This window comes from Staurois parvus, unplaced genomic scaffold (assembly GCF_062004578.1).
Source record: "Staurois parvus isolate SC_StPar_1 unplaced genomic scaffold, SC_StPar_1.0 ptg000175l, whole genome shotgun sequence".
Classification (NCBI taxonomy): domain Eukaryota; kingdom Metazoa; phylum Chordata; class Amphibia; order Anura; family Ranidae; genus Staurois; species Staurois parvus.
The window spans coordinates 786,066-810,405 of NW_028317971.1; the positions used below are offsets into that span (position 1 = coordinate 786,066).

General features: G+C 37.8%; 1 protein-coding gene across 3 annotated transcripts in view; it reads left to right on the forward strand.

Moving 5' to 3' along the window:
- Positions 1–21,728, forward strand: part of LOC149462367 (scm-like with four MBT domains protein 2) — a 245,553-nt gene extending 223,825 nt beyond the window's left edge. For all 3 annotated transcript variants that reach the window (XM_089676863.1, XM_089676862.1, XM_089676865.1), the window contains 5 exons: positions 2,423–2,598; positions 11,090–11,259; positions 14,230–14,472; positions 15,246–15,383; positions 16,860–21,728. In XM_089676863.1, coding sequence (XP_089532989.1) covers positions 2,423–2,598; positions 11,090–11,259; positions 14,230–14,472; positions 15,246–15,383; positions 16,860–17,000 — 868 coding nt within the window. In that variant the 3' untranslated portion in view covers positions 17,001–21,728. The remainder of the gene's footprint in view (positions 1–2,422; positions 2,599–11,089; positions 11,260–14,229; positions 14,473–15,245; positions 15,384–16,859) is intronic.
- Positions 21,729–24,340: the final 2,612 nt, after the last annotated feature.

Here is a 24,340-nt window from a genome sequence, read left to right on the forward strand (position 1 = left end):
AAAACAGATACATACTGTATACCAGGGGTATTGAATTAAAATTCAAGGAGGTCTGATCACTAAAATTTTCTTCTGGCTGAGGGCCGAATAGGGTGTGCCCATCAGCGTGCCCCTTTACATTAGGTGTCGCCATCAGAGTGCAACTTTACATCATGTATTCCCATCACATCAGGTGTGCCCATCAGAGTGCTCTTTAACATCAGTTGCCCCCATCAGAGTGCCCCTTTACATCAGGTATCCCCATCACATTGCCACCTTACATCAGGTATTCCCATCAGAGTGCCCCCTTACACTCAAAGTACTTCTTCCTATCATATTTCCCCATCAGAGTGCCCCTTTCCTACACATGTGCCCATCAGGGTGCCCCTTTCTACAGTATGTGCTCATTTGTGCCCCCTTAACATAAAATGGGCCCATCAGAGTGCCCCTTAACATAAAATGTGCCCATGAGCATGCCCCTTAACATAAAATGTGCTCATCAGAGTGCCCTTCAACATAAAATGTTCTCATCAGAGTGCCCCTTAACATAAAATGTGCCCATCAGCGTGCCCCTTAACATAAAATGTGCTCATCAGAGTGCCCTTCAACATAAAATGTGCTCATCAGAGTGCCCTTCAACATAAAATGTGCCCATCAGAGTGCCCCTTAACATAAAATGTTCTCATCAGAGTGCCCCTTAACATAAAATGTGCCCATCAGAGTGCCCCTTAACATAAAATGTGCCCATCACAGTGCCCCTTAACATAAAATGTGCTCATCAGAGTGCCCCTTAACATAAAATAATGGACATGCTGATGGGCACATGTTATGTTAAGGGACACTCTGATGGGTACATGCTATGTTGTGCTTATAACAATGCCAAGGTTAAACGCTCATTAACTTTAGGGGGTGAGGAATAAAGTGTAATACTTACCTAATATACCAGTCACACAGACCATCTATGTGACTGGTTTCCTGAATTGTCTCCTATAAAATGCCCTGGATTACGGTCACAAAATGACAGAATTAACCAGTGCAAAGAAAAATAACCCTGCATTGTACCTACCTGTAAAGACAGCCACTAAATTCTGGGGCAAATTCTCTTGCAAAGTTCAGCTTCCCTTGTAGATGGAGCAGCTTATGTGTCTTTAGTAAATAAACTCCTTTATATGTAACGTGCAATCAATTAGATTAATGTGGTTGTAAACCTCAGACATGAAACATGAACAAAGCATCTCTCTATAGGTGTACTTGTCTCAATTAAGAGCACTAAGTGTCATGTCTCTCTGCTGCCTCATTCCTGTGCTATCAGCATGAACAACTTCTGACAAGTTATCCTGACAGCAAGAGAAAAATGGTGACAGTGGAGGGACCTCCAGCAGATTGACAGCCTCAGCTCTGTTTCTTTGAGCTGTATGGAGGGGGGTGTGTCTCTTCCCTTCAATCTGCTCTCAGAGATCTCCTCACTGAGCTCTGCAGTATGTGAGTTCAGTTCTCCACCCCCTTTTTTCTGAATTCTCACACAAGCTTTATAAATTCTCCACATTGATAGGATGTAGAGAAGAGAAGACTGCAGATAAACAAGTACAACCTATATAGGAGGATTTGTTTAATCTCAATGTATTACCTAAGGCCAATCACTTCATTGGGTATATGTAAGTGTTTACAACCACTTTGTTTTCTTTAATGTGTCTTCACGCTGACCGTATGCATATATTCGGCTGCTCGGTGGGTGGGCATTAACGCCGAGCAGCCACATGTATACGGCTCTGTTAAAACAACTTACCATGCTGAGAGTGTGCTCCCTGAATGTTACCAGCACAGTAGCCGGTGGGGACTGGTAAGCTCCCAATGCATACTTGCGATTGGGAGCTTTTCAATCATGCGACCGCCGTGACAGCCAAATGCAGCAGTCACATGACCTGAATGCCCACCCCCTGGCTTTTAGAACTCTTAAAGGGCTGAGAAGTGGTTGGCATGAAGGGGTTAACTTGCCCATACGTAATGATTTGGTTACTATAGGTTACTGTAGTTTGCACAATGCCATTGCTTCTAAAGCTGCCTAGCTGGATAAACTTGCATTTGCAGGATAGTTTTTACAACCAGTTTGTATCATTCATCAAACCCTTGTTAAACGAAGAACTATGGTTTGCAGGTGCAGCATTCATGCTGTTAATCACCAAGATGTGATTGCTGATTTGTAAGTGATATATTGTAATCAAGTAATATAATCAAAGAAAATGGCCCTAGAGTTACAGAACCAGTTCCTTTTCTTATCAATTGTGTTGCCATATGTAATCTCTGTAAAGCTGCCTAGGGATCTGAAATAGAACTGGCAATTATGGGAAATACCGCCACGTGAAAATGAGTCTCGAGAGAACTGCATGCAGGTGTGATTGTAGAGAATCTATGCTTAGCATTTCATGTCTGTTTTCATCTGCAGATACAAAGGGAAAACCTACAGAGCAACTGTGAAGATCGTCCGCACATCAGACCAAGTGTCAGATTTCTGCAGGAAAGTCTGTGCAAAACTGGAATGTTGTCCCAATTTGTTTAGTTCATTGCTGGTCGCTGATGTGTGCCCTGAAAACTGCTCCATACACACAAAAACCAAATACAGTGAGTACAACGGAATGTATAGGGAGTCACACAGTGCAGTGAATTCTAATGTAAAGAGGGGTGTTTATTCTTGGATTACTGTTTAGAATCAATTTATCATTCCCAGCTGTATAACAGGTGCAAATAACACGACAAACAATTACAGTCACGGGAAACTATTTCTTTTTTATTGACACTGGATAACTAGCTAAATCTTGTTTTCATTGAAAATACTTGCTGAGTAATATCATTGTCATTCTGGGGACATACCAGCTTTCATTAGCTATATCTGTAGTTCCTGCCATACAGTTGGGTAGGATTAGTGGTGTGGCCTAGACACAGGTTAGGCAACATAATGGGCTTTTTCAATAAACAGTGCAGGCAGCTAAGTAGTTAATGCTAAGGGTACTACCACACTGCAGCCAATCATCTCTCACTTTACTGGAGTCAGGCCAGTAAAAGATTTTTTAATATAGGGATGAATTGGTTGGGTTGCTATGGATCCTGTCCTTTGTTCTATGCTCTGCTTCCCTTAATAATACTGAAAAGTTGGTAATTTTTAAAACTAAAAGTAAAAGAGAAGTATGGCTTTGTAAAAAAAAAAATGCTCACCTAGGTGGATACAGCATCGATGGTCAGGGTCTTTCCAGAGCCTGGACCAGCTCTGCAACTTCAGTACTACTGTGATCCATAAGAGTAGTATAGCCAAAAAAATCTTTTTACATTAGCATACATATACTTCTGGGGCTAATGTAAAAAAAAACAAGCATGCTAACCATTTTACTTGCCTGGTATGCAAAAAAACCCTGCCATTTATTATTACAGTTAAGCTAAAAAAACAGGCTGTGGGCATAGTTACAGCATGGCAGTGCAAACGTGCCCTTTCTGAGCACCAAGAATACTGAAACTTTTGCATTTACTTTCAAACAGAGATGGCTAACAAGAGAAAGGCAAAAGGACTTACTGTGTCTCATTCAGAACTAGCTGTGGACTGATACTTGTTTCCACAGCAATTCTCCATTCAGTGCCCAGTGGCACCCAGAGTACACATGAAACTGAGACCCAAGGCAGAGATCCCAATTTCCCATTAGGCAACCATTCCTAGCAGCAACATGTCACCCACTCTATCCCAGCTAAGTGATCTATTGGTAGGCCTTGTATTCTTTCCCTCCCTCTCACTTGAGCGCAGCTAGTATGAAAATGACTTGGAATACCCATATCACTTAATTAACACACATTCAAAGGCAGTGCCCACTTTCCCACCTAGCATGCAGAAATGACGGACCTCTCCACTACATCTCAGTGGCATACATTGTCACTTATATATTTTTCCAAGCCTGTTCCAATGACAAAAATCATTGGACCTGTCAGACCATGTGAAGAAGACGTGAGCTTGATTAAATTCCTTTCCATCTTGGCCAAGCTTTGACACCTTAGCTACCAGGATGAAAAGTGCCCTTCTCGAAGAGCTGGATATTAATTGAAAAAAAAACGTGCATCACTATAAATTACCAATTAGAAATACTATGTATAAATTTAGTATGTGCAAACATCAACAAACTATAAAGTAAGTGTATTGATCCCCATAAACACATATAAAAAGTCCATCAGACACAAAAATCCCCCCAAAAAGTTATGTGAAGAGTCCCCAACCGAAACTGCATATATCAGTGTTGTTCTTGAGCTGAAAGAAAGGAATCCTTCCAAATGAACACTCCACCAGTCGGAAAAACAAGAAAACTTCAACAAAACTTCACACTACGTAGTGTATGTAGATCCACCTTACCAAATAGTATGACCACCAATAAGTGGATGGTCAAACACTCTCCTAATGTCATATAGGCCGGAATATCCCTGGATCTCCAAAGGAATCCCCCCATCACACCTCATCCAAAAGATGTTCCCAAAATATACAGATGGGTAGAAAACACTCTCATAGTATAGTAAATAAAATCCTCCAATTTATTTAAAACGGATTAAAAATACTCACAGAGTAAAAATACAAAATAAGCATTCTTATATATTACTGCCGTAAAAGCATCCGATCCTTTGCTCGTGCTCGGCAACAACCCACTTCTGGGTCCAGCTGACCACTCCCCATGATGATGTCTGCTATGAGGTTCAATGGAGGTGACACTATCACGTGAACCGAGACACGAAAGTAGGTATAAAATGTTTTGGGATTCTAAGTAATTTTCTAACAAAAAAATGCAAATGTCAAAATTGCCCTGGGCAGCAAGTGGTTAAAAAAGTAGGGGCACACCAGAAGCCCAACACAGTACAATAGTAGCTAAAGACCTTCAGTGTGTACCCACACCAAATCCACCTTCATCTCTCCGTAGTTTAAAGCCTATCATTGTACTGCAATTTACTTCATGCTCAGTCTTATGTGGCCTCTTCATCTGCCACCCACAGACCGCTCATCCTTCTTTCCTGCAACAAAACATGGCCATGGTCCACTTCTTAGAAGGAGTTTCTAGAAGTGTCCTAGCTTCTTCCTCCTCTATAGGAGTATTTGGTGCAGGAACTCTTGTTTTGGGTCACTAAATGCAGTAAAAGCTTGTATTCCCAGTAAGTGGTTGCAAACGAACTTTCTTACTTTGTGTCAGTGTTTCACCGATGTGAATGATATTATGTCAGTAGAAAACCTTACTCTTCCAGCCTTAGGGATAAATCAGAGGAATTCATCAAAGTTTGATATTGCTGGATCCAATTCTATCACTCTTAGGAGTATTGCAGCAATGTGTAAACTGAGGGCCATGGCAGGGTGTTCTGCTCACACCTCTTTTGCTGCCCTCCCACCCTTTTTATTGTTCCTTCTCACCTATTCCCCTTTATTCTCTTCACTTATACCTGATCTCCCCCTTTTCCTTTCCCTTTCCCTATACTTGGTGGTGGTGGTTGGCTTTGGCCCCCTCAAGTTTATCCCATTAGGTCCTTTATACCCCCCTTTCCCCAAACATATTCCTCTCCCCATTGCATCATGCTTTCATTGGTTACTGCATGCTTTGTTGTTTCCACTGTTTTTAATGTTACGGTCAATGGAAAGTAGCCTTTCAGCAGTTCCTTGTACACTTATACAACGATCACCACTGTATTGGTGCAACTACCATTACATTTAGAGGTTCACACCTAAAATCATTCCATAAAACTGTATCTTTGTACCTATTTATATGTCTTTACCAGTTTTATTTTGTTTACTACCAACATGTATTACTGTGATTCTATTATTCACCACAGATATACAGTAGGTAGACATAAGGAAATAAAGAATTAAAGAAAAATATAGGCTGAATTGCTAACTCTAGACTTTATATCTGCTGTCAAGAACACTCAGATGTATTACTGAGCTGTGTATGAACCTAGAGAGCATAATACATATTGCAAAAATTGCAGAAGTGTGTTCTGTGTCAGTAAATAGACTGTAAAGTGCTTATACATTCTGAATAGGAATTTCATGCAGGCATATGAAAGAAGGATAAACAAAAAATATGTAACTATTAGAGATGAGCGAATTATTCAAAAATTCGATTCGGCTGATTCGCCGAATTTCAGGAAGAAATTAGATTCGATGCGAATTAATTCGCTACGAAGTTAACTTATAAAAAGGGTTTCTAGGCTTCAGAGAGCCTTTAAATTAGTGCAGAACACTGTACCTTAAATTTAAATGCCCTTGGAGATGAGGAAGGAGAAGGAGAAGGATGAGAAGAAGGAAAAGGATGAGAAGAAGGAGAAGGATGAGAAGAAGGAGAAGGAGAAGGATGAGAAGAAGGAGAAGGATGAGAAGAAGGAGAAGGAGAAGGAGAAGGATGAGAAGAAGGAGAAGGAGAAGGATGAGAAGATGGAGAAGGAGAAGGATGAGAAGATGGAGAAGGAGAAGGATGAGAAGAAGGAGAAGGAGAAGGATGAGAAGAAGGAGAAGGAGAAGGATGAGAAGAAGGAGAAGGATGAGAAGAAGGAGAAGGATGAGAAGAAGGAGAAGGATGAGAAGAAGGATGAGAAGAAGGAGAAGGATGAGAAGAAGGAGAAGGATGAGAAGAAGGAGAAGGATGAGAAGAAGGATGAGAAGAAGGAGAAGGATGAGAAGAAGGAGAAGGAGAAGGATGAGAAGAAGGAGAAGGAGAAGGATGAGAAGAAGGAGAAGGATGAGAAGAAGGAGAAGGAGAAGGATGAGAAGAAGGAGAAGGATGAGAAGAAGGAGAAGGATGAGAAGAAGGAGAAGGAGAAGGATGAGAAGAAGGATGAGAAGGAGAAGGATGAGAAGAAGAAGGATGAGAAGAAGGAGAAGGATGAGAAGAAGGAGAAGGAGAAGGATGAGAAGAAGGAGAAGGATGAGAAGAAGGAGAAGGATGAGAAGAAGGATGAGAAGAAGGAGAAGGATGAGAAGGACAGTTCTGTGACAGTTTCTGTTTATTTCTGACAGTTCTGTGACATTCACTCCATACAGCGGTTTCAACCGCTGTATGGAGTGAATGTCCCAGAACTGTCAGAAATAGGCTATTTCTGACAGTTCTGTGACATTCACTCCATACAGCGGTTTCAACCGCTGTATGGAGTGAATGTCACAGAACTGTCAGAAATAGCCTATTTCTGACAGTTCTGGGACATTCACTCCATACAGCGGTTGAAACATTGTATCTATTTGTTTCCATAAATGGATCCATTTATGGAAACAAATAGATACAATGTTTCAACCGCTGTATGGAGTGAGTGTCCCAGAACTGTCAGAAATAGCGGAGCTCTGCAGATACACTTAGAGGAGCTCTGCAGATACACTTTTTGCCGGCTTGGAATTATTCTTATTTTCATCCTACTTCTTCTTCTTCTTCATCCTCATCCTCTTCTTCTTCTTCTGAGGATGAGGATGAGGATGAAGAAGAAGAAGAAGAAGTAGGATGAAAATAAGATTAATTCCAAGCCGGCAAAAAGTGTATCTGCAGAGCTCCTCTAAGTGTATCTGCAGAGCTCCTCTAAGTGTATCTGCAGAATAGAGGAGCTCTGCAGATACACTTTTTGCCGGCTTGGAATTCTTATTTTCATCCTACTTCTTCTTCTTCTTCTTCATCCTCATCCTCATCCTCTTCTTCTTCTTCTGAGGATGAGGATGAGGATGAAGAAGAAGAAGAAGAAGTAGGATGAAAATAAGAATTCCAAACCGGCAAAAAGTGTATCTGCAGAGCTCCTCTAAGTGTATCTGCAGAGCTCCTCTAAGTGTATCTGCAGAATAGAGGAGCTCTGCAGATACACTTTTTGCCGGCTTGGAATTCTTCTTATTTTCATCCTACTTCTTCTTCTTCTTCTTCTTCTTCTTCTTCTTCTTCTTCTTCATCCTCATCCTCATCCTCTTCTTCTTCTTCTGAGGATGAGGATGAAGAAGAAGAAGAAGAAGAAGAAGAAGTAGGATGAAAATAAGAATTCCAAACCGGCAAAAAGTGTATCTGCAGAGCTCCTCTTAAGTGTATCTGCAGAGCTCCTCTAAGTGTATCTGCAGAATAGAGGAGCTCTGCAGATACACTTTTTGCCGGCTTGGAATTATTCTTATTTTCATCCTACTTCTTCTTCTTCTTCTTCTTCTTCATCCTCATCCTCTTCTTCTGAGGATGAGGATGAGGATGAAGAAGAAGAAGTAGGATGAAAATAAGATTAATTCCAAGCCGGCAAAAAGTGTATCTGCAGAGCTCCTCTAAGTGTATCTGCAGAGCTCCTCTAAGTGTATCTGCAGAATAGAGGAGCTCTGCAGATACACTTTTTGCCGGCTTGGAATTATTCTTATTTTCATCCTACTTCTTCTTCATCCTCATCCTCAGAAGAAGAAGAGGATGAGGATGAGGATGAAGAGGAAGAAGAAGAAGAAGTAGGATGAAAATAAGAATAATTCCAAGCCGGCAAAAAGTGTATCTGCAGAGCTCCTCTATTCTGCAGATACACTTAGAGGAGCTCTGCAGATACACTTTTTGCCGGCTTGGAATTATTCTTATTTTCATCATACTTCTTCTTCTTCTTCTTCTTCATCCTCATCCTCTTCTTCTTCTTCTTCTGAGGATGAGGATGAGGATGAAGAAGAAGAAGAAGAAGTAGGATGAAAATAAGATTAATTCCAAGCCGGCAAAAAGTGTATCTGCAGAGCTCCTCTAAGTGTATCTGCAGAGCTCCTCTAAGTGTATCTGCAGAATAGAGGAGCTCTGCAGATACACTTTTTGCCGGCTTGGAATTCTTCTTATTTTCATCCTACTTCTTCTTCTTCTTCTTCCTCATCCTCATCCTCTTCTTCTTCTTCTGAGGATGAGGATGAGGATGAAGAAGAAGAAGAAGAAGTAGGATGAAAATAAGAATTCCAAACCGGCAAAAAGTGTATGTGCAGAGTTCCTCTATTTCTGACAGTTCTCTGACAGCTTCTTCACATGTACAGCGGTTGAAACATCTGTATCCTAAATGGAAACTAATAGATACAATGTTTCAACCGCTGTACATGTGAAGGAACTGTCAGAGAAATGTCAGAAATAGCGGAGCTCTCTGCAGGGACACTTTTGCCGGCTGATCGGGAAAAATCCGATTCGCGCACCCGAAGTAGGCAAATATTCGGATTCGACGCGAATCGAATTTTTCCTGAAATTCGTATCGAATTCCGGTTCGCCTGGTTCGATTCGCTCATCTCTAGTAACTATGTTTGGTTGGTCTGTTAAGTAACAGCTTTGTTTACTTCTCTTTATAAGTCATAGTTCAGCTTCAAGAAGCTTTGACTTGAATAACATTTGCAGAATTATTATTATTGTTGGATTTATATAGCAGCAACAGTTTGCTCAGCGCTTTACAAAATAAAGGGAGACAATACAGCAATGATACAGTTCAATACAAGAGGGCCCTGCTCCTTGTAGCTTACAATCTAAGAGGTAGGAGCTGGTGGTACAAAAGGTAATAACTGTGGGGGATGGACTGGTAGGAAGAATAGAAGCTTCCGTTATTAGCTGAAGGCAGGATAGGCTTCCCTGAATAAATAGGTTTTCCGAGATCGCCTAAAAGTGAGCAGAGTAGGCGACAGTCGGATATATTGGGGTAAAGAGTTCCAAAGGATGGGGGAGGCTCTGGAGAAGTCCTGGAGATGAGCATGGGAAGAGGAGACAAGAAAGCTAGAGAGCAGGAGGTCTTGGGAGGAGTGGAGAGTACAGTTTGGGTGATATTTGGAGACAAGATTGATGATGTAATTTGGGGCAGAGTTATAAATGGTTTCATATGTTAATGTTAATGTTTTGAATTTTATTCCTTGGGCAATGGGAAGCCAGTGGAGGGATTGGCAGAGAGGGATGGCAGATATGGAATGGTTAGTAAGGTGGATGAGTCTGGCAGCAGCATTCATAGAAGAAAGTAAAAACCCAGTAAAATGCCCATAGTGACCAGTCAGATTTTCTGTCCATTTTGCCATTATTATTATTATTATTATTATTACTACGAGTTTATATAGCGCCAAAGGGTTTGCTCAGCGCTGTACAATAGGGGGGACAATACATGGCACAGTACAACAATAACAAACAACGTACGAGGGGTAAGAGGGCCCTACTCTTACGAGCTTACAATCTAGGAGGGAGGGGGTAGTGGTAAAAGTTAAGTGACTGTGGGAAACACATCTGTTTTTGTTCCCCATTTTCTTCCCTCTCCTAAAGCTGTTACAAATTGTTAATCTGGCTTTCTCAAAAGTACAAGTCAAAATAAATTGATGCCAGGAAAAAGATCATTAACAAAAAGTACTAGTTCTCCTTGTGACCTGCAGCTACCGTTTGTAGTGCGCTAATATGAAATATGAAGTTGTTAATTTAAAAATGTAAATTGGTTTTTAACTTTTTTCCATGTAATAATGTGGTAGTCAGTGGGTGTTTGCTGAAGGAAATAATCTTTGCAAGCCTATGCACTGCAATGTAATTTATTTTATGGCATATTTTTTAAAATATTGCCCTTGATATTTGAATCATGAACTGTGTTATGCATTTGTTTTAGCATCTGTTCTTTTTGTAAAGGTAGCACAGTGCTCAGATACCATCAGTACCCTTTTTTACATTGTATTAAATTTGAAAACAGAGTTTCAGGAGAGCAGCTAAATACATTGGAATGGAATACAACTGGAATATAAATTTTTATGCTGCCAAATGATTTGTTCTTTTGTTTCAGCCAGTCTTGTAATCAAGACCCTCATACCAAACAGAACAGCCAGGTTCACCTCCACTGCAGTAACAGCATAGTTTGGGGAGGTCCACATCCCTTTATTGTTGACTGTATTATAAATAAGCAGGGGCACAATGATGAGGTTATCCGTCTTACTCTGCTCCCTCATCCTTATAACATGTTCACTGCTCCACAAAAGGCTGATAACAGGACAAATTATGATGCAGTCATTAGAACTGTAACCACACATAACCAGATTTAATTGGTGTGTTTTATATCCCAGATGAGCTGTATTAATCAATTACATGTTATTTATTTTATATCCATCTCACTTTAAACCCTTTTTATTGTTACCTAGCTTATTATTATGGAAAACGGAAAAAAATATCTAAACTACCAGTCGGACAACCCAGTTTAGATGACAATCAAACCAAACCAGTAAGGCGAAGAAAGAGAAGGAAATCAATTTTTGTGCAGAAAAAGAGACGCACTTCTGTAGTTGATGTCAGTCCTGTTGGGTCAGCTGAGGTATGAATTATGAATAAAACCATGCATTCTGAGTTACTTTTGGTCCAAAAATAAATTGAATGTATCTGCTATAATTTTCTAATATACTGTGCTCTCTAGAGTACAGGCATACCTCGGTTTATGAATTTTCGTATAGCAAAAAATTTGTAAACCGAAACGTCATTTCCCATAGGAATGCATTGAAAATCAATTAATCCATTCCTGAGGTCAGAAAAAAGTAAATGCTGCTAAAATACCGTATGAGTTATCTTATCAAGTTATGTGGTATTTTAGTAGTGACAACCATGTGTTAATGTTTCAGCTGTCAGCGGGGTCCCCACTAACAGTTGAATGTAAAAGAATTTCCGGCAATTAAAAAAATAAATAAACGGCGTGAGGTCCCCCCTCGTATCCATACCAAGCCCTTCGGGTGTGATATGGATTTTGAGGGGAACTCCCACGACAAAATTGAAAAGAAAAAAATGTGTGGGGGTCTCCCCCAAAATCCATACCAGACCCTTATCCAAGCATGCAGCCCGGCAGGTCAGGAAAGGGGGGGACAAGCGAGCGCCCCCCTCCCTCCTGAACCATACCAGACCACATTATGCCCTCAACATGGGGAAGGGGAGCTCCCCCCAAAGCACCTTGTCCCCAAGTTGATGGGAACAAGGGCCTCTTCCCCACAACCCTGGCCGGTGGTTGTAGGGGTCTGTGGGCAGGGGGCTTATCAGAATCTGGAAGCCCCCTTTAACAAGGGGGCCCCCAGATCCCGGCACCCCCCCTATGTGAATGAGTATGGGGTAAATGGTCTTGATACTCATTCACAAAAAACAAAGTGTAGTGTGAAAAAACGTGTCCCCCCCCCCCTTTCCTGACCTGCCGGGCTGAATGCTCGGATAAGAGTCTGGTATGTTTTTTTTTAAATTTTGGTGTGGGAGTTACCCTCAAAATCCATACCAGACCCGAAGGCCTTGGTATGGATGGGAGGGGGGACCCCACACTGTTTTTTTTATTTATTATGGTGCTGGTTTGTAAATGTAAGTACTGCTTTTTTTTTTTTCTTCACTATAGCTCAGAGATTCAGCTGTCACTTTCCTTTTTTTTACTTTTTGAAATATTATTTCCCAAAATTAAAAGAAACAGTGTTTCCTTTTAGTTTCTTAAAAGAAACAAAGCGTACTTTAACTCTGGGGAAAGTTACAGTTAATTCTCTGAGCAATTGCATTTAAAAATCAGCACCGACATGCACTTCGTATTGCGAAACAAATTCGTAAAAAATTTGTAAACCAAGATATTATTTTCAATGTATTTTCATTCGTAAACTGAAACTTACGTTAACCGAGACGTTTGTAAACCAAGGTACACCTGTAATTAGATTTTTTTGGTAGATTGCATAGTACCATTTTTTATCATAAACAATAACACCATCCAAGAAGTGATCTTTAAAATTTAGATGTAGATGATTCTTGTATCTCCATAAAGCAGATACTGTATCTCTGTAACAGTGTTTTTGTTCTGTTCATGACTACTTTAGAGTTTGGGCTCTTTCTGCTACCCTTTGGGTATTTCTACTGCTCTTGTTGCATGCTCCATAATATCTAATACAATTCGACTAACTCATGTGCAGGGCCCATCGCAGTAGAGTCTGTTAGAGCTAAAATTATTATTACCTATAAATTATTAGGTGGTTTGGCTTTCAACAGCTAGTATATATGGAGGTATCAAGTCTGTGTAGACTATGAACTAAGCAGGCAAATTATCTGGCAAATGACAATTTTTCAAATAACCACCATGCACCTAAATTGTCCATAAATTAACACCTTTATCAACACATTTAATTAAATGGAGGTCATGCAGTGTGAAAAAATTGGTAGATATTTTCTCTAGCATTATTAGACAGGGACACTTGTTCTGACTACCCAACCATGACCTAATTATAGTGAAAGATATTATTTTTATCACAAGGGATGCATGATTGCATATTGTACAGACATACTCAGAAGGTCACTTCATTAAACACTGCACTGACAATATATAGGTGGGCAATAAATATGAGATTTTCCCTGACTTGGATTCTCTACTGCTTTTTGTAATTACAGTCCTTCAGCATTGCTGATAGAGAAAAACTGCTGAGATAAAATTTCAGTAGAAAAAAAAAAGAAGAATGCCCAGACATGCCAAACAGTATTGTATTGCTTGCATGTGATTGGATGGAAGTCAGCAGAGCTTCACTCAATGCACAAAACTATAGGGAAATTTCCCTTGGAAAATGCAATTTCTCTTACAAAGTGAAACATCAATTTGCTTTAGTAAATCAACCCCACTGTGTAGACTACTAAGCAGGGAGCAGGAGTCTTCATATGTAATGAACAAATGTGGTTGTCCCAAACAGACATAGAATGAGAAACTACACACAGAAACTGGGTTTTAAAAGCCTTATTTTCAAGACTATTTACTTTAATCTGCTCCCTGTCATATGTACATCCAAACAAATTTTACAGAAACATATCTTGACTTCCCTTACATATAAGCCTACTGAAGTTACCAGGCTTTGCGATGCAAATCCATGTTGCTATCACTGCTAATTTAAGAAATATTTCTTTCTAGAATGATTTCAACCATCATTAAGCTAGCCTTTCCCAGCTAAGAACCCTAGGGTTTGTCCTGAGGCTGCTAGGGGTTCCTTGAGCAATGAGCAATTTCTGCCTCTTAGAATAGTCATTTTAAGCAGGGGTTCCTTGAGATCAGAGCAATATTACAAGGATTCCTCCATATTAAACAAGTCGAGAAAGGCTGCAATAAACAGTTATATTTATCAGGTTCATATAGGCAGCTGCTATATACACATCTTACTTTTAAAATATAGGCAGATAGGCCTCCCCTAATTGAAATAATGATTTTAAATATTATAAAGTCCTTTACACTTTAAACTGTACTGTCCTCTATTGTTTTTCTTTCTAACTCATAATGAACTATGTAATATGTTAACAGGAGAGTATTGAAGATGATGGAGTAGAAGATGAAACGGGAAGTGAGGAAACAAGTTCTGAATTACGTGACGATCACACAGATACTTCTTCTGTTGAAGTTCCCTCTGTACGTCCACGAAGAGCTGTAACTCTTAGGAAGAGCGTTGGGTATGAAAGGCCACCATTGGTAGAGAGAGCCAGAAGAGTTAGGAAAACACGTTCCCTGTCTTACACTGAAGAAGACAAGGCTGCAAATGTGAAGAAAGTAAGAATGATTTCTTTTAGTATATGCTACAATTTAGTAGGGATATGTGTTATGGCTTTATTGGCACAGCAATTTAATAAGTGAAGAACTCAAGAGTGAGTAGAAATATTTTTGGAGATGTTTCTGGAAATTAACATATGCAGACCAGATTAGCCCATTTTAGACCTTATTTTCAAGTCATGTGTACATGGCAAAGCTCCCCCATTGCAAGTTCCAAATCCATTTAGATATTGTACAGGCATAAAGAAAAATTGCCTTACAACTTATTGATATTTGTGCTTAGATTGTAAGACTGCTTTTAGTTTTCCCAGCACAATTCAGAAATACAGCTAAATTGCTTTACAGATAATCTGATAGATTTGGCTAAAACTATGTGTAACCAAATCTTTTAAAAAATGTAAACACATTCTCAGTTTTTATTTGTACCGCAGAAATAGAGCTCAAATGTTAGACATCATAGCTGTTGGATTTGTCTATAAACGTGTATAATCAAATATTGTAAAGATTGTAGGAATGATCCAAGTATTCCTCACACAATGTAGAAAGTCAGTTTCTTGACGTCTAACCTGTTACATTTGGCCATAAACATGTATAGCTAAATGATATTGAACTACTTGGAGACCAAGCCATTTTTGGTTGTACTTTTTTTTAAGTATGGCAAGACACAACAAAAGCACAGTTTGTTTAATTTTTCTGGGTTTTAAGGCAACAAGGAAGAAATAAATATTTTCAAAACAGTAATTTCCATGATATGTTGCTCTTTGTCCACACAGGAGAAGAAGCAGGAGGAGGAGGAGGAGGAGGAATGTTTAATACTGGAGAGTAATCCTTTGGAGTGGACAGTAACTGATGTGGTCAAGTTTATAAAGTCTACAGACTGCGCTGCATTAGCAAAAATTTTTCAAGAACAGGTACATCAATCACTTCTGTGGATAAAATATTATAACATTCCGATAACAGGAGCATTGTATTCTCAAAGTGGGTTGACCCACTTGAGTTTGATGGCCTATGTCGACTGAGTTTGGGCTTCTGTCAATGGCATTGGTTTGACATCAGTTTGAGATGCTTGTGAGATTATTCAGAATTTATAGGTGTATTTGACCTGCAGTTGACCCCTTTTGACCTGTATTTAACCTGCTGCAAGCAGATTATGCATTCCCTTAGACTTGCATGGAAATTCAGAATGCTCTTGAAGCATAAAAAAGCCAATTGACACAGGCTCTTAATTAATAACTTTCATCAGCCATTCATTAACCCAAACATCACATACCTTTATGGCATTTCATAGTGTAAGAAACCAGTAACCAGTCTCACAACCTCCCAATTAATGTTCTGTCAATAAGAGGACATAGGGTTGATTTACTAAAACTGGAAACTGCAAAATCTGGTGCAGCTCTGCATAGAAACCAATCAGCTTCTAGGATTTTTTGTCAAAGCCTAATTGAACAAGCTGGAGTCAGAAGTTGATTGGCTACCATGCACCATATTTTGCCCTCTACAGTTTTAGTAAATCAACCCTATACTGCTTTACCTACACAAATCAGTGAGAAATACTTATCTATAGTAGTAGGAGGTAAGATGACTTCCCAGATCACTAAGGAGGAAGATTTGCTATGAAAGACCTATCATTTAGTGATTGAACTCTAAGTACACTCTAAGCTAATATATCACTCTTTGCTATACACTGTTAGGTGATCTTTTTATACTTGAACCTGAAGAGACAATTACACAAATACAATTACTTATATTGCTGTGCTTACTTAGCATATAGGATTATCACAAGGTTTTTCTTTTAGTTTAAGCAAAGAAAAGCTGACACACAGTGTATACTGCAATGTTGTGTTTATTGGCGGGTAACAGATGAGAGCCACAAATGTCAATGTGTTTCAGCAGAACTGGCCTTATTCATTACTTTTCTTTTAGTTTATCCACAATGACATGGAATTTGGGTTTTAGAAAAGGAAACAGAAAAACAGAGAGAGAAATAAAAATATGAGTGATTCCAATAAGCTTTTGTGTAACTGGCAGAATGTTTTTTTAATTATTCATTGTTATTCATTATTATTATAATTATTGTTAAATTATTTGTAGTAACCATTGTTCATGACAAAGCCTCAGCTTTAGTTTTTCATGGTTCAGCTTACTTAGTTTTTGTAAGGTGTTGTTGGAGGGATAGCTTCTAAGACTTGACCTAGGACCACAATTTTCTTGTATATTTAAAAAACTGAAAGTTTAAAAAGTATAGATATCCCATGCATAGCTCTAGTAAAGTGTTTAACTTTTATATAAAACACATACTGTAAGTCTTAAGATTACACCTTTTAAATAAAAGGTGTGGACCACACCTTGCTGAAATCCCTAAACATTTGTTTTCTTTTCACTTGCAGGACATTGATGGACAAGCTCTGTTATTGCTGACTCTTCCCACTGTCCAAGAATGCATGGAGCTGAAACTGGGCCCAGCTATTAAACTGTGTCATCAAATAGAAAGAGTAAAAGTGGCATTCTATGCACAATATGCTAAATAAATCCTATGTTCTGTTTTGCTGTACCCAATTCATATAAATGTTCAGGTAAAAGCATGTGTTTTTACAAGGGCAAATCAAAATGATTAAAACTGGTTCCTACTTTTCACAGAGACACATTTATAAACATTGCTGCCACCTTTCGAAATAGCTTTGATCAGTCTTTGCTAGAGGAAAAAAAAACTTTCTATCCCATGTAAGTTTCTAATGAAATTTTTTTATTTTTGACTTTTTGCCTGGGTTTGGATAAAAAGGCAAATATTTTGGCACTTCTAACCTTTTAGCAAACTTTGTAATCTTTCATATTGAAAGTGTGTGGTCATTTTTACTGTGATCTGTGGCTTAACATGAAAGCTTCAATATAGCAGCCCCTTTTTATTGTCCTTGTCATTTTAATACCAATCAGTAAAAAAACATAAAGCCTCTCTCTGTTGGAGAGGTCCATATTTCACTGTGGAGTAATAAATTGTAGGAGGCTTCGCTTGCAGTTAAAATGCCACTAAGCTGTAAACTTAGACAGTGTGTACATAGTTAGCCAAGTGATTGAAGGATGTGCCAACATCAGACATAAGAATGGGACCACAGTACAGACAGTTGTTATTGCTACTGCTCTCATTGCAATAGTTCATTGTGACAAATAGGAGCCCTTTTAGAAAATAAACAGCCATTATTTCCAGCCTTGACATAATTTTGTTTTCTGCCTGATAACACAGACCCATGCCAAGTGTCAATTTAGTTTCATATTTTTCTATAGTGCCACGTCCATTGCCTTCTGAGCTCTGGGTATTTGTGTCAGTACTCTGGTCTATAAATAGATGCCTAAACTCACAAAACATTTGTTTTATTTTATTTTAAATCATGTTTTTCATGTTTTGATATACTATTTAGCAGGAGAGAATAGTTAAATTTGAGCGATTTGACATTTCTATATAATACTGGAAAATAGTTACATTGCGCTGTGCACTGAAGACTGCACAGACTTTAGAGACCAAATATATTTTTCATGCATGTGTATACTCCAGATGGGAATAATCTGCTTTGTTTCTTAAGGGTTTCAGTGAAAATGTGCTAAATGCTTTAATTAAAAGGCACAAGATTTCAGCAGCTACAGATCCATTTGTTTGATGTAACAAAAACAAAAAAAATATTCCTTCAACTGTACAAACTAAACTTTATTCATCAAGTGTAAAGCCTGAAGGTTTGGTAAAAAGGTACATTTAGCTCTAATCTAGCCACACACAGATATATTGTGGCCTGGTTTATCTATTTTAGATCTATTTTAGATGAAATTAGTAGTGACTTCAACCACTAAGATGTCCAAAAGTGGTTATAATAAAGCCATCAATAATGGCTTGATGTGCTGACTTCGTAGTTCTGCCTGAATGTAGTCACTCATTGGCGTGGTCACCTTTAAACTGAGAGGGAATCACCTCCACCATTTCTTCTTGATTATATTTTAATTTCCTGGGGCTTCTTTGCAGTGTGTTTGGTGCCTCCTTCTGTGTACAATGTGCAGGAGATACATTTATGAATTATGGTTCTCTGTGCACATACACACCATCTGGTCTTTTTTTTTCTTTTATAACAAGAACATGATGAAGAGAATCAGTAAGGGAGGGGGTGATGGCCATGTGAATACATATCCTAAAATGCTTTGCTTTTTTGCTTTGGTTATATTGTTAGATTATACAGCTTCTGGGTAGAAGAGTGATATAATAAATAGCTTAAAAAATATGTTTTGTTGTATTTTGGAATATACTTGTATTAAGGCATCTGGAATGCCATCAAGAGTCTTATTAGGCTGACCAATGATTTCTGTTCCTTCTTCTGTTACAATAATGAAAACACAATATTTTAAGTTGTCCCGTTCTCTAAAAAAAAAAGCAAAAAAAAAAAAAGCTTAATCTGTGTTTTAGAGCTGTCAATACAATCATGCACTATAATGCAATGCAGGCTTGTTATTTTCATGTGGTGACAGTTTTGTTAAATGCCTTATTGATTACTCTATTTTGTTTAATAGAAGGGAAATAGCTATATGTGTTCCAGTGTTTACCATACATTTTACAGAAATATTGCCTGTCATTCTTTATAATCTCATTATGTTGCTTAACTGTGGAGGCTTGACCATTGCTATCTGAAATGAAGCAAAGCTTAGATCTGTGCTAAGAAAAGCAATGCATTTATAAATCTAAGAAACCATTTTGAATAAAAAAAACCTTGTAAAATAACAGTTGATATATGTGTATGGGGGTGAACCCAGCTGCTAAATTAATTTAAAAAGCAGTTTAAATGAGGGAAACAGAAATTGAGAAATCACAAAAAAAAATGAAAAGCAAGGGAGTAACTATAGCCTAAGCAGACTATGCAACTGCTATGGGTCCCATAAACACAATTAATCCAGACCTGTATAGTTACACATTGATGTAAGTAAAAATACTATTTGGCTACTACATTTTGGATAAAATAAATGATTATATAATTTTGAAAAGCTCTAAAAAATTAGTAATTAGTATTCTGAATCAATTAAGAATTTGCCTTTTTAATGGGGGAGATTGGGTAAACAGGGGAAGGGTCTCAATGAGCTTGCTATGGGGCCCAATTATGCAAAGTTATTGTCTTGCAAGTGTAGACAAATTTAAGGTAAACCTTGATCCCAGATGAATTGACTTATTTGTATTTTAATTTAGTGGTTCTGAAAAGTTATAGGAAATCTATAGGCAAATTAATTTTTTTTAACTTGTTATTTTATGCTTTACATATCTAGCTGTAACCATTTTTATTCCCTTTAAGATAGACTTGCAAACACATTTTAGAGTTCATATACTAAAAGAGTACCCAGTGAAGTCGTTTTCACTTCAGCCATCCAATCAAATGCTATTCAAGTTCCAGATTTTCAAAAATCTCTCTGCAAATGGGTGTGTAATGTAAACACAGGTTTTACTTGGCTTAGTGAAAACTGTTTATTAAATCATCCCCTCTCTACATTAATCAGAGGAGCTTAGCAAAAACAGTTGTGTCTCATTACTTATAATCCTCTTCTTAAATTATAAAAGTAAGTTGCAGTTTCAAAGAACTATCAGCATGTGTCAATTTGCTCATACGGCATCCATATTTTATGAGTTTGAAATGAGGCAAACATTCTTAATAGTTACTATGAGCAACAAGTAGCACTTCTGATGTCTCACTAAAGTAATTTAGTTTTACCCATATATATCTTCATTGATAGTACTTACAGTTTATGTAATTCCAGCTGCAAAGACACTTGTTTTTTACAATAACACAAGTTTATAACAACTGTATATTAATCTACATCCCTGAAATTTATCTGCATGAAAAGTAAATGGGCAGCTAAAGCATAAGTGTACAAATATATATATATATATATATATATATATATATATATCCTCTTTGGAATGTTGATATATGTCAATATTGCAAAACCATTTTTTATGATAAATGCACACCACAAATCACAGTATACAATAACTTTGGGAACAAGAGTATCACCAACATTCTCAGATAAATTTGAGTGTGATCAGTTACATTGATCTCAACAGATTTAGAAATGATGCCCCAAGTCATTAGGCCATATATGGAACAATGTCAAGTGTATTATTCCTGTTCCATCAACAACTTGAGATATATCACAGTTTGTGCAAAGGTATGCATTTATTTTTATGATTCAGATCAGGAGACAGATATCCTATGTTTATGAGCACTTTTACTTCCAAGTTGCCTAATTACAAAGAATATTTCAACTTACAAAAAAATAAAACACCTTGAGAGCCGTATAATGCTTTTACAGTTCTAAAATTGTACACAAGCAAAAATCTTTCTAGATTAACAATGGGGGCATTATTTGCTCCATACTGCACTGACATTTGGAAACTTGGCTTCAGGAACTGAGCATAAATTTTCTTACTACACAAACCGGACACTAGTATTCACTTCATGAGCTGTTTTTTTCCATTTCATTTTGAAAGGGCTGCATTCTGTAAAAGGGCACCAGCTCTAAAACCTCCTCTCGTATTTTTAACACTGTGTAATCATAGTTACTGCTGCATCGCAGCAATTAGCTGAACAAAGAATATTTAGAATAGGTACCCAGGTGTTAAATTATGAAATGATGACTTGAAGGATCTTGTAAGGCAGCACATATATATATATATATATATATATATATATATATATATATGGGATGATGTATTCACACTTTAAATTAAAAGGATATTATAAATTACTGACGGGTCTGTTATTTTAAAAAAAAAAGCACAAGAGTGCTTTTGTAAAAGGCTTAGGAATCCGAGGTAACTTCAAATATTCTTGCAAGCTGGGGGATTAGGTATGTTATTTTTACATGTCATAAGTACTCCCAAGGAATACTGAAGTGATGACATAAGCAAGAACCATACAAAGATGTCATTCGCAGGAGTTTGTAAATGTAGTTAATGCAACTTTTGTGTTATAAAGAAACAGTCTGATATCTAAGCTCTTTACCATTCCAGCAGTTTGTAAAACTTGTTTATTAGAACTTTCTCTTTCATCTTTTTTCCTTTGGGCAAGGGCATGCTGTTGTTTTCTGTAATATTGCATTATGTATATAGGTTTTCTCATGTATATAAGTAAAAATCTATTTACAGAGTTTATTTTAATTTGTATTAAAATGTCAACCCTTTCTACTTGAAAAAACTTGTAAACCACCATGTTAATAAAGTCCTATTATTTAAGCAAGCAATTGTTTTTTTTGTTTCTAGCAGAATTTGTGGCTTTTTTGTATATGATTTAATGAGATTCTGAAATTCTACTGTAAAGATTCTATGTGTAAAGTATTAATAGGATAATATAAATGCTATTAATAACCAGGTATTTTATCCACTTTAGGCCCATCTTATAGCACTTTTACTGCTACAGGGCAGGCCTCCTCTGCAAAATCACATATAAATACGTGATCTGTGAATTCAGGCAAACGGATCTTCACCAACACCCGCAGATCACTGGGCAGGAAGGAAAAACAGAGCTGTGGATATGTTTACATAGCTATAGCTTTTGTTGTGACAGGGGAAAGTGATGGACTGTGTGTCAAAGCAGAGCTGGGAACACCATCCATCACTTTCTGTTGTACCAGTGCCATCTAGTGTACAGCAAGCACATGGCTAGGTATTTAACCCTTTGATTGCCCTAGATGTTAACCTCTTTCCAACCAGTGTCGTTAGTACATTTATCAGTGTATATTTTTAGCACTGATCACTGTATTAGTTTCACTGCTTCCCACAAAAATGTCAGTTAGTGTAATAATGTCTGCCGCAATATCACAATCCCTGATTGCCGCCATTACTGGTATAGCATTTTTTTTTACCAAAAATTTGTAGCAGAATACATTTTGGCCTAAATTTATGAAGACATTTCATTTTTAAAAATGTTTTTATTATATTGTTTTATAGTAGAAAATAAAAAATATTGGGTTTTTGTTCAAAACTGTTGATTTATTTTTTTTGTAATGCAAAAAGTAAAAACCGCACAGGTGATCAAATACCACCAAAAGAAAGCTATTTGTGAGGAAAAAGGACATACATTTCATTAGGGTACAACATTGCATGACCGAAATAATTGTCTTTAACAAGGAACATACATTCTGCAAAAATAATTATGCTACCAAAATTAATGTGTGCTGTAAATTGCCTCCAGTATTGTTCCTGTTTCTTCTTGCTTGAGGCTGCCATTTTCTTGCAGTTCAGAACCCCTGAACAGCAGGAAATCTTTAGGTTGTCAGCAGATCAGCCTCTGTTGGCTTTGATTTTTGGCACAATGCCAAATAGCAGAGAGCAACTGAGCATGTGCAGACCAGGGTGAGACAAGGTATTACTATTTTTTAAACAGCATAACTGCCATCAAGCGTGAAAGTGCCAGACCCAACCCTACATTTTTTGTCGCTAAAGAACATCTTCATGGGTCAGTGCATCTCCTTTTCCCTGTTCCTACATCATTACTGTCTTCTGTAGCAATATAGGGGCCAGTTAGTGGAACCACAGAGTGCAAAGGAAATCAGGACCCAACAAATCTCCTGAACAACAAGGAAAGGACTTATTTTCAATTCAGCATTTTTTTTGCTACATGAGAGGAGACATTTTTTATATCTTTGTTTATTATGGTCAGAACTGAAAAAATAAATGAAATAGCCATACAATTAATCTCTAGTCTCCTTTTCATCTCTGCTGAAAAAGCAAATTGTTTACAGAACTGGATTCATCAGAGACTTATCCCTTAAAAAAAATGGATCAGAGGATTCAATAATACAAAGGGCTCTGCAAAGCCAGTGGCTCTGCTGTGCTGTTATGGAAAACTACTTCCATCTATCCTGGACCCTTTTTTGTGCCAAAAAAGACCATGCATTAGAGGAAAAACAGCCCCCCCCCCTCCAAAAAAAAAGTCAGAACAGTTTTCAACCCCCCTTCTTTCCCCCCTCAATTACATTTTTTAAGAGAGAGAGACTGAAGACAAACATCTTTTGCTGTGCTTTCTCTTTACAAAAATAAAAAATGCCTTGTGTCTGTGCCATAGATGCATCTTGTGTCAATTATTTATTTAAAATAGCTATTTTATGTAAGTAGTAACAATTATAAAACATTTGTTTGAAATGTACAAAGATTCTAAAAACCTTTTGATAAAATAAAAGGGAAACATTTATTCAAACAGACGTAAAGGCATTTCAAACAGACAGGGTCCTAAAACAAGTGTATAGTCAATGCTTTCATTTTAGTTTTGGATGGCATAATTGATGGTTAAACCTCCCTAAGGTCTTTTTCTGTCTGTGTTCCATTGGAAATTTCTCATCTCCCCTCTGATCCTGGAGACAATATAAGAAAAAAGTTGGAAAGTCTGCAACGTGGGAGGACAGTTGCATTAGGTAGCTATCACGGGAAGCGGTGCCTCATTGGAGCTCCTGTCCAGTGCAACTGTAAAAAATTGGTTTTCCCACCCGTATCTGTTTCAGTGAAAATGAACACCAGTGAAGGGGAAAATCCCCAAGCAACGAAGTGGCAGCAAAAAACCTTACAGAGGTTCTAACCATTCCATTTTCACTAATAATACACTCTTCTAAGGTTTTCCCTTAGGTATTTTTTTTCAATTCAGGATATATTACGGAAGGGTTAGATCCCCCGTCAAATAGTTTTGCTGCCTGTATACCTCATTGGAAGATTCATCCTCTATTTTTTTGTTATACCACTGTCACCACTGAAAGTTACGTGAAATCCAAAACATATGCATTGCTTTTTTTTTGCTTGTAGCAGCATTTACAGTTGTAAACCTCAGACATGAACTATGAACAAAGCATATTCTTCTAT